Genomic DNA, 14,459 nt, shown 5'->3' with positions numbered 1-14,459 from the left:
AAACATTAGGAAGAACTTCCTGACAGTAAGAGCTGTTCGACAGTGGAATTTGCTGTCAAGGAGTGTGGTGGAGTCTCCTTCTTTGGAGGTCTTTAACCAGAGGCTTGACAACCATTTGTCAGGAGTGCTCTGATGGTGTTTCCTGCTTGGCAGGGGGTTGGACTCGATGGCCCTTGTGGTCTCTTCCAACTCTATGATTCTATGTTGAATTCATTGGGTATTTGCTGTACTTCTAAGGGCAATTCCAATGTCCCCTGTTACACTTTCCCTGCTGCATGACGTGGGACAAGCATGTTTCACCATTGCCCTCCATGTGATGGGACTGAATGGTTTGAAGGGGAGCATACTTGACTTATGGAGGCTCCCCACACAGTTTAGAATGCTGTGTGATCAAGGTCCTAAATTGTGCAAGCAGCCTCCTTGCTGTAGGTGTTCAGCCCCACAACATGAGAAGCATGACTGCGAAGGGACAGAGGGGATGGGAGGAAGCAAAGTTCTGGCCTCCTCCTTCCCTGTCCCATGTGACGGGAAGACTATGAATAGGGCTCTAAATTCTGTAGTGATCCTGACTGTGAGAGAGAGAGAGAGAGAGAGAGAGAGGAATTCTCTCTCATCAACACAGTTATACCAACTCATTATAGTGAAGATCCTTAAAAACTTTAACCAAATCATGCCTTTCTAAGGTTTCGGAGACACTTGATTCTGAAAAAAAAAAAACCCTATTGTTTAAATCTACCATATGCAAAAACAGAGTCAGCATCTTGGATTACTGGACAGAATAGCTTGAAGTTTGCAAAAATAGCCATCCATCCAGTTCAGTGCTATGGAGACTTGCAAATAATGATGTAAGAACCAAATTAAATTAAGAAGGAACACACACACACCCCATTTGCATTTATTTATTGCTCTCTACAGTGCATTTATCTTTCAGTTTGGTACTCTCGGCTCCCTTGTGAGCACTTTGAAATACTGTTCAAATTAAAATACGGGCTTGCTTTCAACACATGGGAGATGGCTCTCATTCTAAAAGCAACAGCTAGAAATTTCTCTAGCATGGTAGTGAGGGCAAGGTTCAGCAGTTCAGGAGACAACAGCATCCAATTGTATTTCACTGTTCATGTTGTGAATGCTAAGGATCTGTTCTCTGAAGCACACAAACCTTTTATTTCTGTAGGGTGCAGGCTAAACGTGGAGCTTGGGATTCAACACTAATAAATGGAGTCAAAACTGTCGTGACAGCAACTTCTGGTGCACTGGAAAAATCCATTCCGCATTACAATGGGAGTAGACAGTAGGGTTTGCATTTGCCCTACACGCTTGCTCTTGTGTAAGACTAAGTAACAAGTTAAAGCAGTTGAAATGGAAATTAAACTAGCTCACATTAAACAAAATCAATTTAATTCTGTTTTGTTTCTAACACACACGTAACCTGCAAATTAAGTGAGGGCCCTTGTTCTTGCAGACACCAATCTTCCCCATTTCACAAAATCCTGTTTTCTGCTATTGAGATGTGGAGCAGGCTTAGGGAAGCTGTGGTCACCCCACAGGTTGCTGGACTCTATCTGCCATCATCCCTGATCATTGTCTACGCTAGCCGGGGCTGATGGGAGCAACACATCCCCTACCATGGATGTACAACCATCCTGGTCAATTATCTCAACATTCTGATCACAGTTAGCCGGCTTCCAGTTTCTGTTTTGGTCACTTTTCATGTCTAAAATTGGTCCATGTAAAATATTCTTGTGTCACATTTAGGACTTAGATACAGTGTGTAAAAAGCCTGGATGTTCCGCCCTAAATCTTTCTGTTCACACTTTGGTTACGCCATGCCATGGCTGAGAGATCCAAGAGGTAACTCAGCCACCAGGATCCGATCAAGGCAGTCTACTCCATGCCCAGCACAAACTGCAGGCATTCTGGAAGCAGACTGGAAGGATCCCAAGTCTTCCTGTGAAAGAGTCACAAGGTAAAGTAGTCCTGCCCCCGAACATTGTGGCTCAGCTGCAGAATGCGGCACTCTTAGATGTAGTGGTCTTCATCTTGATGGTTCGTGAGCAAGGACCACTGGTCTGCTTCATTCTCTAGGAAATTCCCCAAGTGTCTTGGCCGTATGTCTGATGTCAAGGAACAAAGAGATACTTGACTGATATCATCCCGAGCAGCTGGTCGGGGAAGGTCTCGTCTCCTATCGTCCATTCCGATGTGGACACTGACTTGGGAAGGAGTCAGTGGCTTCATGCAGCCTTGAGCCTGTGCTTCGTATCTTTCCATGTCGGTTTTTTTGTAGCTAAGGAAAGACAAAACACAGAATTCCAAATGTCAGAGGCTCACGCAGAGAAATGGCAGTTGTGCTTGTCAATGGCTATGCCTTTTTTTAAAAAGGGGACATCTATATTGAAATGGAACAAGGATTAGCTTTGCTTTCTTTCTTTACAGAGTACAAAAAAGCTCTCCCCCGTAAGAATATGATAAACCACGCTGGGGTTACATTGGAAGGATGCAGACTGATGCACCACTCGCAAGTGGTGAGCTAGGATATAGAATCATAGAATCATAGAATCATAGAGTTGGAAGAGACCACAAGGGCCATCGAGTCCAACCCCCTGCCAAGCAGGAAACACCATCAGAGCACTCCTGACATATGGTTGTCAAGCCTCTGCTTAAAGACCTCCAAAGAAGGAGACTCCACCACACTCCTTGGCAGCAAATTCCACTGTCGAACAGCTCTTACTGTTAGGAAGTTCTTCCTAATGTTTAGGTGGAATCTTCTTTCTTGTAGTTTGGATCCATTGCTCCGTGTCCGCTTCTCTGGAGCAGCAGAAAACAACCTTTCTCCCTCCTCTATGTGACATCCTTTTATATATTTGAACATGGCTATCATATCACCCCTTAACCTCCTCTTCTCCAGGCTAAACATGCCCAGCTCCCTTAGCCGTTCCTCATAAGGCATCGTTTCCAGGCCTTTGACCATTTTGGTTGCCCTCCTCTGGACACGTTCCAGTTTGTCAGTGTCCTTCTTGAAATGTGGTGCCCAGAACTGGACACAGTACTCCAGGTGTGGTCTGACCAGAGCAGAATACAGTGGCACTATTACTTCCCTTGATCTAGATGCTATACTCCTATTGATGCAGCCCAGAATTGCATTGGCTTTTTTAGCTGCCGCGTCACACTGTTGGCTCATGTCAAGTTTGTGGTCAACCAAGACTCCTAGATCCTTTTCACATGTACTGCTCTCAAGCCAGGTGTCACCCATCTTGTATTTGTGCCTCTCATTTTTTTTTGCCCAAGTGCAATACTTTACATTTCTCCCTGTTAAAATTCATCTTGTTTATTTTTGCCCAGTTCTCTAATCTGTCAAGGTCGTTTTGAAGTGTGATCCTGTCCTCTGGGGTGTTAGCCACCCCTCCCAGTTTGGTGTCATCTGCAAATTTGATCAGGATGCCCTTGAGTCCATCATCCAAGTCGTTGATAAAGATGTTGAATATGATGCTTGACTTTGGCTGATAAACTTACATGATGAGTGGGGGGGGGATTTTAATGCTATTGGTTTAAATTTATTTCTTTTATTATTTATCACCTAGGGAACCTAAACACCCTGCAAAACCATTTCCCGTTCCCAGGGAGATGACGTTGCAGGCTAGGAGCAAGCCCTCCCTGCGCCACTGGATGCTTCTTGGCCGCATCACCTTTAGGTCGCCCAATTCGGACGGTCCGGGGGCATGGCGTGGGCTATTTAAACTGCCCGCGGCTGAGGACTCGCCCCTGTTTTTTCTCCCTACTCGGCCAGTTCTCCCTCCCTCCCTTAGGTTAGGCTCTTTATTTCTTGTCCTTGCTATGGACCTTGGTTGCCCAGGGGGCCTGGTAGGAATTTTTCCACTTGGCAAATTGGCACCGGCCATTTGGTTTTTTCACCTACCTCGTAGCAAATCGTCACAACTTTGTGAGGTTTGGCGGTTAGGCATTGGAGTATTCGGTTGGAGGTGAGGGGAGGTAGTGGCCATCACCTACCCCTCCTAATTCAAGGGTATTCCATTAAAGGAATCGGGGGGCGTGGTCTCTATCTGAAGCCCCAGACAGGGGGCTAGGGCCATGGCACGACCCCTAGCGGTGACCCTGGGAGAGTCCCTAGTTGATATGCACCAGCAGGGCTCCCCCTACTGGTGGTTAACCCTTCCAAGACTCCCTGTGGAAGGGCAGGAGTCAGATATAGTTGTTTGGTTTACAATGCCTACGCTATTACTGCTCACATTCTGTAACCAACAAAGCTGTGGCCTTTTTCACCCATTAACCAAAAATACTGTTTCATGTGTCTTTATTCCACTTCCTAGGGGGGTTTAGGGACGCCGGTGGCACTGTGGGTTAAACCACAGAGCCTAGGGCTTGCCAATCAGAAGGTCAGCGGTTCGAATCCCTGCGACGGGGTGAGCTCCCGTTGCTCGGTCCCTGCTCCTGCCAACCTAACAGTTCGAAAGCACATCAAAGTGCAAGTAGATAAATAGGTACCGCTCCAGCGGGAAGGTAAACGGCGTTTCCGTGCGCTGCTCTGGTTCGCCAGAAGCGGCTTCGTCATGCTGGCCACATGACCGACTGGACCTAATGGTCAGGGGTCCCTTGACCTTTACCTAGGAGGGTTTGGGACCTTGCCACATATCTTTTTGGCTTGGTTATTTAGCTTAACATGCTATTATTTTCTGCTTTATACACGCCGCGACTATTATTTTGCTTTGGACCCAGTGATCGATATTCATTATGCATTGTTTGCATTGCTCCATGTTATTGTTAATAAAAATTATCTTATATAAAAAGGGACCGTAATTTATTTTACAGGGGGCTGTATAATAATCAATATAGTCAATAGAAATGTAAACTAAAGCATTAGTATGTATTGTTTTTGCAGTGATGAAGTGCCTGGCCAGGTGGATTGAAGTTCCTGCCATACGGATTTACAATGCTGCTCAACTCTGCCCAAAGTGGTCTGCTAGGCCAGGATCCAGGGATGTTCTGGAGAGATAATGATGGTAGCAACTGCAGTGCTCTTCTCAGGACGGGAACGAGTGCTGTTGCCTGTCCCCAACCCATCTGTCCCTACTGCCTGCCCCTCTTTCCCTGGTAAACTACTGTATTTTTTGCTCTATAAGACGCACCAGACCACAACACTCATCTAGTTTTTGGAGGAGGAAAACAGGAAAAAAGTATTCTGAAACTCAGAAGCCAGAACAGCAAGAGGGATCGCTGCGCAGTGAAAGCAGCGATCCCTCTTGCTGTTCTGGCTTCTGGGATAGCTCCGCAGCCTGCATTCGCTCCATAAGATGCACACACATTTCCCCTTACTTTTTAGGAGGGAAAAAGTGAGTCTTATAGAGCAAAAAATACGGTAATTTTGTAGAGTTCGGCAGGGTGCTTTGCGCCATTTCGTTCAGGACCTCCTCAAACCTGGTGCCAGCCCCACCCATCACCAATGGCTTAGAACTCTTCACCTTTAGAGAAGCTACATATAAAGTTCTGTTTAGGTACACTTAGAACACACAAGTTGGCTGTAGCTCTCAACGCCATGAGAAAATCAATGGGAAGACCTACCATTTTAGCTGCAGGGAAGAGAGCAGAACAGACACAGAAGATGCCGCCATTGCCGCTGATCCCATCCATGGTTGTAGCACAATCCCAAGAGGCAGAAATACTCCTAATACAAACACACATATGTGACGTTAACATATGAGAGTGCTGGAGGTGAAATAGTTAAACAGGTTACCCAATCAGAACCCGGGGGGGTGGAGTCAGAGGGACTATAAAACCAGCTTTGGGAGGGGTGGAAGGGAGGAGTTGTTGGGAGTTGGGTGGTTGGTTGGAATGCGAGTGAATTGGGATAGAGTCTGTGGGAAGGTTGAGTTAGTGTAGCGAAATAAGCTGGGTCAGGAACAGTTAGGGGCTAGGAAGACAAGTAAATATCTGAGAGCTGGTTTAGTGAGTGAGAGCAGGTAGCGGAAGTTATAGGTCTGGATAGGCACCCCATGATTGTAATGGATCGATACTGTTTATGAAACCACATGCTTGTTAAACTGCAATAAATAAACAGAAATTTATGTTCCAATTTAACCCTGACTGGACTCAGTATTGTCCCAGGCAGGGCCTGGGTGGTGGCAGTGAGAAATAAAGTGGTGGCACAGGGATCAATAGACAGTGAAACGTCCGGGAACCTTGTGTGATCGCCACAACGTATGCTCACATAGAACCTCTTTGTTCACACATATATAACTATAAATAATTCATAGAATCATAGAATCATAGAATCATAGAGTTGGAAGAGACCACAAGGGCCATCGAGTCCAACCCCCTGCCAAGCAGGAAACACCATCAGAGCACTCCTGACATATGGTTGTCAAGCCTCTGCTTAAAGACCTCCAAAGTAGGAGACTCCACCACACTCCTTGGCAGCAAATTCCACTGTCGAACAGCTCTTACTGTCAGGAAGTTCTTCCTAATGTTTAGGTGGAATCTTCTTTCTTGTAGTTTGGATCCATTGCTCCGTGTCCGCTTCTCTGGAGCAGCAGAAAACAACCTTTCTCCCTCCTCTATGTGACATCCTTTTATATATTTGAACATGGCTATCATATCACCCCTTAACCTCCTCTTCTGCAGGCTAAACATGCCCAGCTCCCTTAGCCGTTCCTCATAAGGCATCGTTTCCAGGCCTTTGACCATTTTGGTTGCCCTCTGGACACGTTAATTGTAAGCCAAGTCAATTTAACAGTTAAACGGAACCCCTCGCCAGCTCTCTGCCTTCTCAAAACTAAGTTCCAGTTTGAAAGGAGACGCACTCTCCACACAAACTACTTGCCCGTCTTCTGCTTGACACACTCCAGGAAAACTCAGCTTAGAGCAGAAAGCTCTAAAAAGGTTGGGATGAGGCTGTTACAGAGGGTCTCAAAAGATGGAGATGGGCAAAGCGGCCTGTCTTTCTTCCCAAATTGCACAGCAACAAGAGGGAGATGCGGAGATGTAAGTTACCTCGCTTCCACATATCTCCCTACAACCCCTGCCGCCATTTTCGGACAGTCCTGCTTCCCATTGATAAGAGATTATGGACATAAAGTCACCATGAGATAGATTATGTTACCTTCCGTGAGTAGGCTACAGAATCCCAGTTTCGCTACTTTTAAGCTATCAACCAAACAGCTTCCTCTCCTACTCGCCCTCCACCACCCCAGATGTCTGAAAACCATCGTGACTAATTAAAATTATCAGTAGGATTGCAATAACACTTGTAGTTCAACGTTGAATTTGGGGTAGGGTATAATGGAGATTTTAAAGATTTTGATTAATAGACAAAATGATCCACAAAGGGGAGGAGGGAAGTTCAAGAGATTCTTTGGAATTCTCTTTTTATGTTGATTGTTTGATAATTGTTTTTAAATTGTTAAAATCTGAATATATATATATGAGAAAACAATCGTAACAGTAGCTTACCTGCAGCTATAGGTATGCCAAGGAGGTTGTATATTAAGGCCAGGATGAGATTTATTCGTATCCTTTTCACTGTTCTCTTGGACAGGCGGATACTTGTGACAACATCCATTAAGTCGTTCTGCACCAAAAAGAATCAGGGACACATTTTTTTCCCCTAAAAAGCTAACACATTCCCAAACTTCTGAACATGTCCCAGGAAACACACACACACACACACACCCCGCACCACCATGCTCTTTTACGGAAAGTCAGCTCACACGAATAAGAACCACATCTGCGGCTTCGATGGCAACATCTGTGCCCGTTCCAATCGCAATGCCAACATCAGCCCTTGCCAAAGCCGGAGAGTCGTTGACTCCATCTCCCACCATGGCAACTCTCTTCCCTGCTGTTTGGAGTTCCTGGACTTTGGCTACTTTGTGAGATGGGAGAACCTCAGCAAAGACTTTTCTGATCCCAACCTATATGCAGAAAGATGCTTTCTGTTAGTATGAATTACACAACTCGTTCAGCACAAAGGTCCATGTCTGTTTCACTCTTGTGAATGCACAGAAAAACACCCCTTTTAGACCACCAGTGTTCCCAGGTTGTCGCTATTTGCAGGTAGGATTCAATCTCGTACCAGCAAATTTGGGTTGCGCGATTGAAGTTGAGTCGGGGTTGTTGCACAACTAACCTACTCCGCCCCTCCAGCAGACTTTTTTTGCAGTAAGAAAAGGGACAAGAAAAGTGTGGGATAATAACTGCTTGGTGCAACATGGTCTAAGCTTCTCACAAACCAATCAGAACGAATGCTGAAGCAGATTTAAGCTTCATGCAAAATCATCATCATCATTATCAAGATAAATGTTCAACAGATGTCTGTAAGTGACCCGGAAAACATACCTGAGTTGCAATTGCTTTGGCAGTTTTCCTGTTATCTCCTGTAATAAGCACCACATCCACTCCCATATTTTGCAGTATGTGCACAGCTAGAGCTGCCTCTGGCTTGACTGTGTCTGCTATCGCAATCATGCCACAAAGTGAGCCTGCAGACGAAAAGAAGAAGAAGAAGAGTTTGGATTTGCTATCCCGCTTTATCACTACCCAAAGGAGTCTCAAAGCGGCTAACATTCTCCTTTCCCCTCCTCCCCCACAACAAACACTCTGTGAGGTGAGTGGGGCTGAGAGACTTCAGAGAAGTGTGACTAGCCCAAGATCACCCAGCAGCTGCATGTGGAGGAGCGGAGACGCGAACCTGGTTCCCCAGATTACAAGTCTATCACTCTTAACCACTACACCACACTGGCTCTTGTATATCCACAAGACTCTTGTATATTCAGCCAGCCAAAACCACTTATTCCTCTCAATTTTCATCTCCAGCTCTGGACCTGAGAGACACCCCACTGGTGCTGCTTTGGCCATCCTGGTCTTGCAGCACCTCCACCCTCTCCTCCCCACAACATGCGACGTATCGAGCTGGATGCCACTTGGCCAGGCGGCGAAAATGTGTCTAAATGCATAGAGTACCATCTATGGCCACCAGTATAGCCGTATGTCCTTTCATTTCGTGGCCGGTCATTGCCTCGTGAACATCCCTGGAGATATGTAAGCCGTTCCGTCTCATCCACTCCCGGTTCCCGATCAACACAGAGTAAGTCACAGGGGCTGCTGCATCTGCCAGGCACAGAAATTGGACGGCATGAAAACTTAACAGTGCAAAAGGGTTCCAAGATTACAGGGAAGGACTAATCTGAGAACAGCATGTTGTCCCACGTTATCTGTTGTAATAGGCGCCAGACACAACTCTCCCCCGTTGTAGGAGCGGCGAGAGCTAGGACTGACTGACTGACAATACAGCAGTTACCTTGTGCCTATCAAACTTTGCTAGCATACACTTAAGACATTTGGAAAATTATAACATGCGGAAGACAGATTTGTAGGGCATCTTTTCACAGACTGACAGAATCAAAAACACACAGATGCCATGTTTTTAAGGCAGTGGGGGAAAACAAACACACACACACACCCCATTCCCCAAACTTCTTTGATGAGACATGCAAGTCACCAAATCCCTACAAAGAGGCTTGTTTTCACCACGTCTGCTCTCTTATCCAATTTTGATGCCAGCAAATGTGGAGAAGGTATAAAGAGCAGGCCCCGCAGAGTGAAAGGGTGGGGAAGACATCATCTGCTGTCCGAACTAGACTTTAAATGTCAAAGCAAAAACCCTATCAGCATAAATCAGATTGCCTGACCAAAACTGACTCAAATGTCAGTTTTTAGCCTGGATTTCTTGGGATCTCCCAACAGTTTACAAATAGCAGTCAACAGCTTCTATATATACATACACACATAAATGCATCATCTTATTTGTATGCAGCCTCTCTACAGTTCAAACCATGCTCAAGGCAACTCAGAACATGATAAAAAATACATAACTACAACATAACGAAAGTAAAAAAAAAAAGGTAAAGGACCCCTAACAGTTAAGTCCAGTCGCAGACGACTCTGGGGTTGTGGAGCTCATCTCACTCTATAGGCCGAGGGAGCCGACGTCTGTACGCAGACAGTTTTTCTGGGTCATGTGGCCAGCATGACTAAGCCACTTCTGGCAAAACCAGAGCAGTGCAAGGAAACGCCGTTTACCTTCCCGCCAGAGAGGTACCTATTTATCTACTTGCACTTTGACGTGCTTTTGAACTGCTAGGTCGGCAGGAGCAGGGATCGAGCAACGGGAGCTCACCCCGTCGCGGGGATTCGAACCGCCGACCTTCCGATCGGCAAGTCCTAGGCTCAGAGGTTTAACCCACAGCGCCACCCGCGTCTGCATACTTCTGAGTAGGCATGCATATATAATTGCTCTGTCGGAGGTAGACCCTGAGAGGCATATGACTTAAAGGTAAAAAGAAAATGCACACATCAAAAAGTAACCAGCAGAATAAATGTTGCCCTGTCTTGAGATTACACCACAGCGCCACCCGCGTCCCTTATAACAAAAGTAGTCGTATGCAATAAATAAAACATTACAAAACACAATACTAAACGGAACAATTTCCGCAGAAATCACAACAAAATCTAAAATAAAGATACAAAAAACCCCCAGAAACAACAGCCCCCCCCAAACAACCCCCCAACTTAAATGTCTGTTCAGCATCTGCAGCTTCTGTAGCTGGAGTCTGCCAGGACCCTGCCTTCCCAGGCCAGGTGGAAAAGGCCTACAAGGCAAGGGTGCAGGTCTTCCAGGGCTCACAGCCAAGAAGTACAAGGAACCCGACAAGATGGAAATGAGTTAAAACTATAAAATCGGCCTGTGATGGAGAACCTGTGGTCCTTCAGATGTTTTTGGACACCAGCTTCCATCAGCCCCAGTGGACAGCATGGATAATGGTCAGGGATTGCTGAAGTCAAAAGGGGATTGACAGATTTTTGCTTCCTCCAGTCTCTCCTGCCCACCTATTCTCTCCCTAGACAGTTCAAGCTGGAGCATTTCTGCACAATGGACGAGGCAGAATAAGGAAGAAATTTCTGGGACAAACCACACTGCTCAGTTATGGGGCATATGCAAGCTGGAAACAATCTGATTTGGTACAAGACAGTTTCTGACATTTCTAAATACAGTGGTACCTCGAGTTACAAACGCTTCATTACAAATGCTTCAGGTTACAAACTCCGCTAACCTGGAAGAGTTACCTCAAGCTGAGAACTTTGCCCCAGGATGAGAACGGAAATTGTGTGCCAGCGGCGCAGCAGCAGCAAGAGGCCCCATTAGCGAAAGCACGCCTCTAGTTAAGAACGGTTTCAGGTTAAGAACGGACCTCCAGAACGAATTAAGTTCGTAACTAGAGGTACCACTGTATTGTATTTAGAAAAGTCAGCTGTGCTTTTGTGGTCTATAATTCAGATTAGGGCTACCCTACCTACCTACTAATAATTGATTCTTATGCATTTCCTAGTAGTAGGATGCTACCCTAAGAAGCTTGATTAAGAATGCAGCGAAGTCTACATTTTTGCTGAAGTTTCCTAAACACCAGTACTTGTAATTATGACAAGGTGGTCACTCAAAATCCTAATGCTTCCTTGTCTCTTCTGCAATTCAACATTTCCCAGAGGCCAGTATCAACCAGAAGAAAGATGTTTTGCCTAGTCTTAAAATTTTGCACACAAAGCAGCTTAATGATTGCATTTATTATGTGCAACTAGGAACGTGGTCAAGATAAACACCCAATTGTCAGATCTTATCGGTTGAGGAACCATTCATTTAGCAACCTGCGGCTGTACCGATAGCTGCAATCTTACTTACCTTCCAGTTTGGGGATCAGGGCCTCTGAGTCTGGATCTGTGGCGCCTCTGCCAATGTCCCCAAGGTGAGGATTTGGATGGCTCAATAGCTGCTCCGTCTCACCCATCACGACTTCAATACTGCCAACGTTACAGCTTATTCCACACCCAGGGACTGCCTGAAAATCTTTGCAGTAGCCGAGGATCTCTCTGCCCAGCTCCTGCAAAATAAGGACAGTGGTACCTCTAGTTCCATTCTGCTCTTGTTACAGACTTTCTTTATTTTATTTTTTTAATAAATGAATTTTATTAGTATTTTTCCACACAACAACAACAACACGAAAGATATAAAAAAATAACAATACACAACACACAAAAATCAACATTCGAAAACTAAAAAAAAACAACAACAAAAAACCCAAATCCATATCTTACAAGTTAATATTATAAACAACAACAAGACATTGACTTCCACCAATCCCACAGCACCTCCTTTATCTCTCATTGTGTCTTCCTGTTTTCTTTATCCTCTCTATCCTAACATCTAGAGATAAATCCTTCTTCTTTCATATCCTTTCACTTCACAAGGTTATTCCAGACTCAGCCAGATTTCTGCCCTTGAACCTTGACTTTTGAGGTATTCATTTAGGCACTCCCATTCTTTTTTTACTTCACTTTTTGGTTTTGTCTTATTGTATCTGTCAATTTGGCTAATTCTAAGTATTCTGAGAGCTTACATAGCCACTCTCTCCTAGTGGGTAACTGATTCCCTTTCCAGTACTTAGCCACCAGGATTCTTGCTGCAGACGTTGCGTATAAGAAAAAAATAGTTTTGTCTTTTGGAATATTGTCATTTAAAATTCCTAAAAGGAGTGCCTCTGGCCTTTTACTATATGATATTCTTAATATTTTCTTTACTTCTTCGTGGATCATGCTCCAAAATTTCCCAATTTCGGGGCATGTCCACCACATATGGTAGAAGGTTCCTTTTTGTATCTTGCATCTCCAGCACTTATTATTATATGTTTTATTCATTTTTGCAAGCCTTTCTGGTGCCAGGTACGGACTTTCAGCTTACGAACGCAACAAAGTAAAGTCTTCCGGGTTCACCACGCGCGCATGTGCAGAAGCAATCTGCGTGCTTCGTACATGCGCAGAAGCACTCGATTGCACTGCACACATGCGCGGAAGAGGTGCTGTAGTTGCGAACTTTTTGGGGTGCGAACAGCACCCCGAAATGGATTACGTCCGCAACCAGAGGTACCACTGTTGTTTTAAATGATACTGGGAAGAAGCGGAAAGTTACACAAGCGGAAAGACATTCAAATTCTCTGTGCCAGTGTCCTGAGGACAAGGGCTCCCATAACTCTCCCCAATATCTGAAAATTGGTGACGTAACTTAAGATTCTCAGTACCATCAAACATAAACAATCCAAACTGTCCCAAATGTATGAGATATGAACCAGGCTGAGGGCCTTCTTGGTAGTGGCACCGGCCCTGTGGAGGGCCCTCCCATCAGACGTCAAGGAGATGAGTAACTATGTAACCTTTACAATAAGGTTACCAGATGTCACCGTTTCCCGGGAACAGTCCCCAGATTTACAAATCAGTCCCCATACAAAATCCATTGAAGTTGAAAAGTGTCCCCAGATTCATTGGAAAAAAATCTGGTAACCTTACTTTAGAAGACACCTGAAGGCAGCCCTGTATAGGGAAGCTTTTTAATGTTTTAATATTTTTTTAGATATGTTGGAAGCTGCCCAGAGTGGCTGGGGCAACCCAGAAGGGCGGGGTATAACGAACGAACAAACAAAATCATCATCATCATCATTACATTGCCAGTTACAGGATCTAACAATGACAAAAGTCTGTTGCATGCAAATGCAGAACTTCCCCTCAAAGCAGAGATTACTAAGTGTCAACTAGAGGTAAAAAGGTAAAGGACCCCTGGATGGTGAAGTCCAGTCAAAATTGACTATGGGGTGCAGCAATCATCTTGCTTTTCAGGCCGTGGAAGCCAGTGTTTTTCCATAGATAGCTTTCCAGGTCATGTGGCCAGCATGACTAAACTGCTTTTGACGCAACAGAATGCTGTGATGAGTGCCAGAGCACACAGAAACGCCGTTTACCTTCCCGCCACAGTGGTACCTATTTATCTACTTGCACTGGTGTGCTTTCGAAGTGCTAGGTTGGTAGGAGCTGGGACAGAGCAACAGGAGATCACCCCTGTTGTGTGGATTCAAACTGCTGACCTTACAATCGGCCACCCCAGGAGGTTCAGTGGTTTAGATCATAGTGTCATACCTCTTTGCAGTACTTAGTGACAGCCATTCCTAAGGGATGTTCGCTGCTGGCTTCTGCAGTGCCCACAACAGCAAGCACCTTCTTCAGAGACAAAGTAGCCCCTGCATCTCCTAGTAAGAGGACCCTCATGACTCTAGGAACTCCGTAAGTGATGGTCCCCGTTTTATCAAACATTACAGTCTGTACCTGCAAGAAATAAAGACACAGGTAGATTTTATTTGTATGCTGACCATAACACAAAGTTCCCTGGGTAGTTTGCAATAAAAGATTAACAAAGATATAGAATTTAATCTAGAAACATACAATCAAAATTACCGTATTTTTCGCCCTATAGGACGCACTTTCCCCCCTCCAAAAATGGAGGGCAAATGTGTGTGCGTCCTATTGGGGAAATGCCGGCTTTAGGAAGCTCTGCAACTTCGCGCCGGTCT

At 45.2% G+C, this 14,459-nt stretch overlaps 1 protein-coding gene across 8 annotated transcripts in view; it reads right to left on the bottom strand.

Moving 5' to 3' along the window:
* Positions 1-1,376: 1,376 nt before the first annotated feature.
* ATP7B (ATPase copper transporting beta) overlaps positions 1,377-14,459 on the bottom strand; it is a 49,822-nt gene continuing 36,739 nt past the window's right edge. For all 8 annotated transcript variants that reach the window (XM_082216319.1, XM_082216324.1, XM_082216322.1 and 5 more), the window contains 8 exons: positions 14,029-14,214; positions 11,747-11,945; positions 8,974-9,120; positions 8,350-8,492; positions 7,722-7,925; positions 7,465-7,582; positions 5,578-5,680; positions 1,377-2,287 (listed from right to left, as the gene is read on the bottom strand). In XM_082216319.1, the coding sequence (XP_082072445.1) occupies positions 2,020-2,287; positions 5,578-5,680; positions 7,465-7,582; positions 7,722-7,925; positions 8,350-8,492; positions 8,974-9,120; positions 11,747-11,945; positions 14,029-14,214 (1,368 nt within the window). In that variant the 3' untranslated portion in view covers positions 1,377-2,019. The remainder of the gene's footprint in view (positions 2,288-5,577; positions 5,681-7,464; positions 7,583-7,721; positions 7,926-8,349; positions 8,493-8,973; positions 9,121-11,746; positions 11,946-14,028; positions 14,215-14,459) is intronic.

This window comes from Podarcis vaucheri, assembly GCF_965113315.1.
Source record: "Podarcis vaucheri genome assembly, chromosome: 3".
NCBI classification, from domain to species: Eukaryota; Metazoa; Chordata; class Lepidosauria; order Squamata; family Lacertidae; genus Podarcis; species Podarcis vaucheri.
Note: the sequence above shows the minus strand (reverse complement) of the source record. Positions and strands in the feature narration are given on the sequence as shown.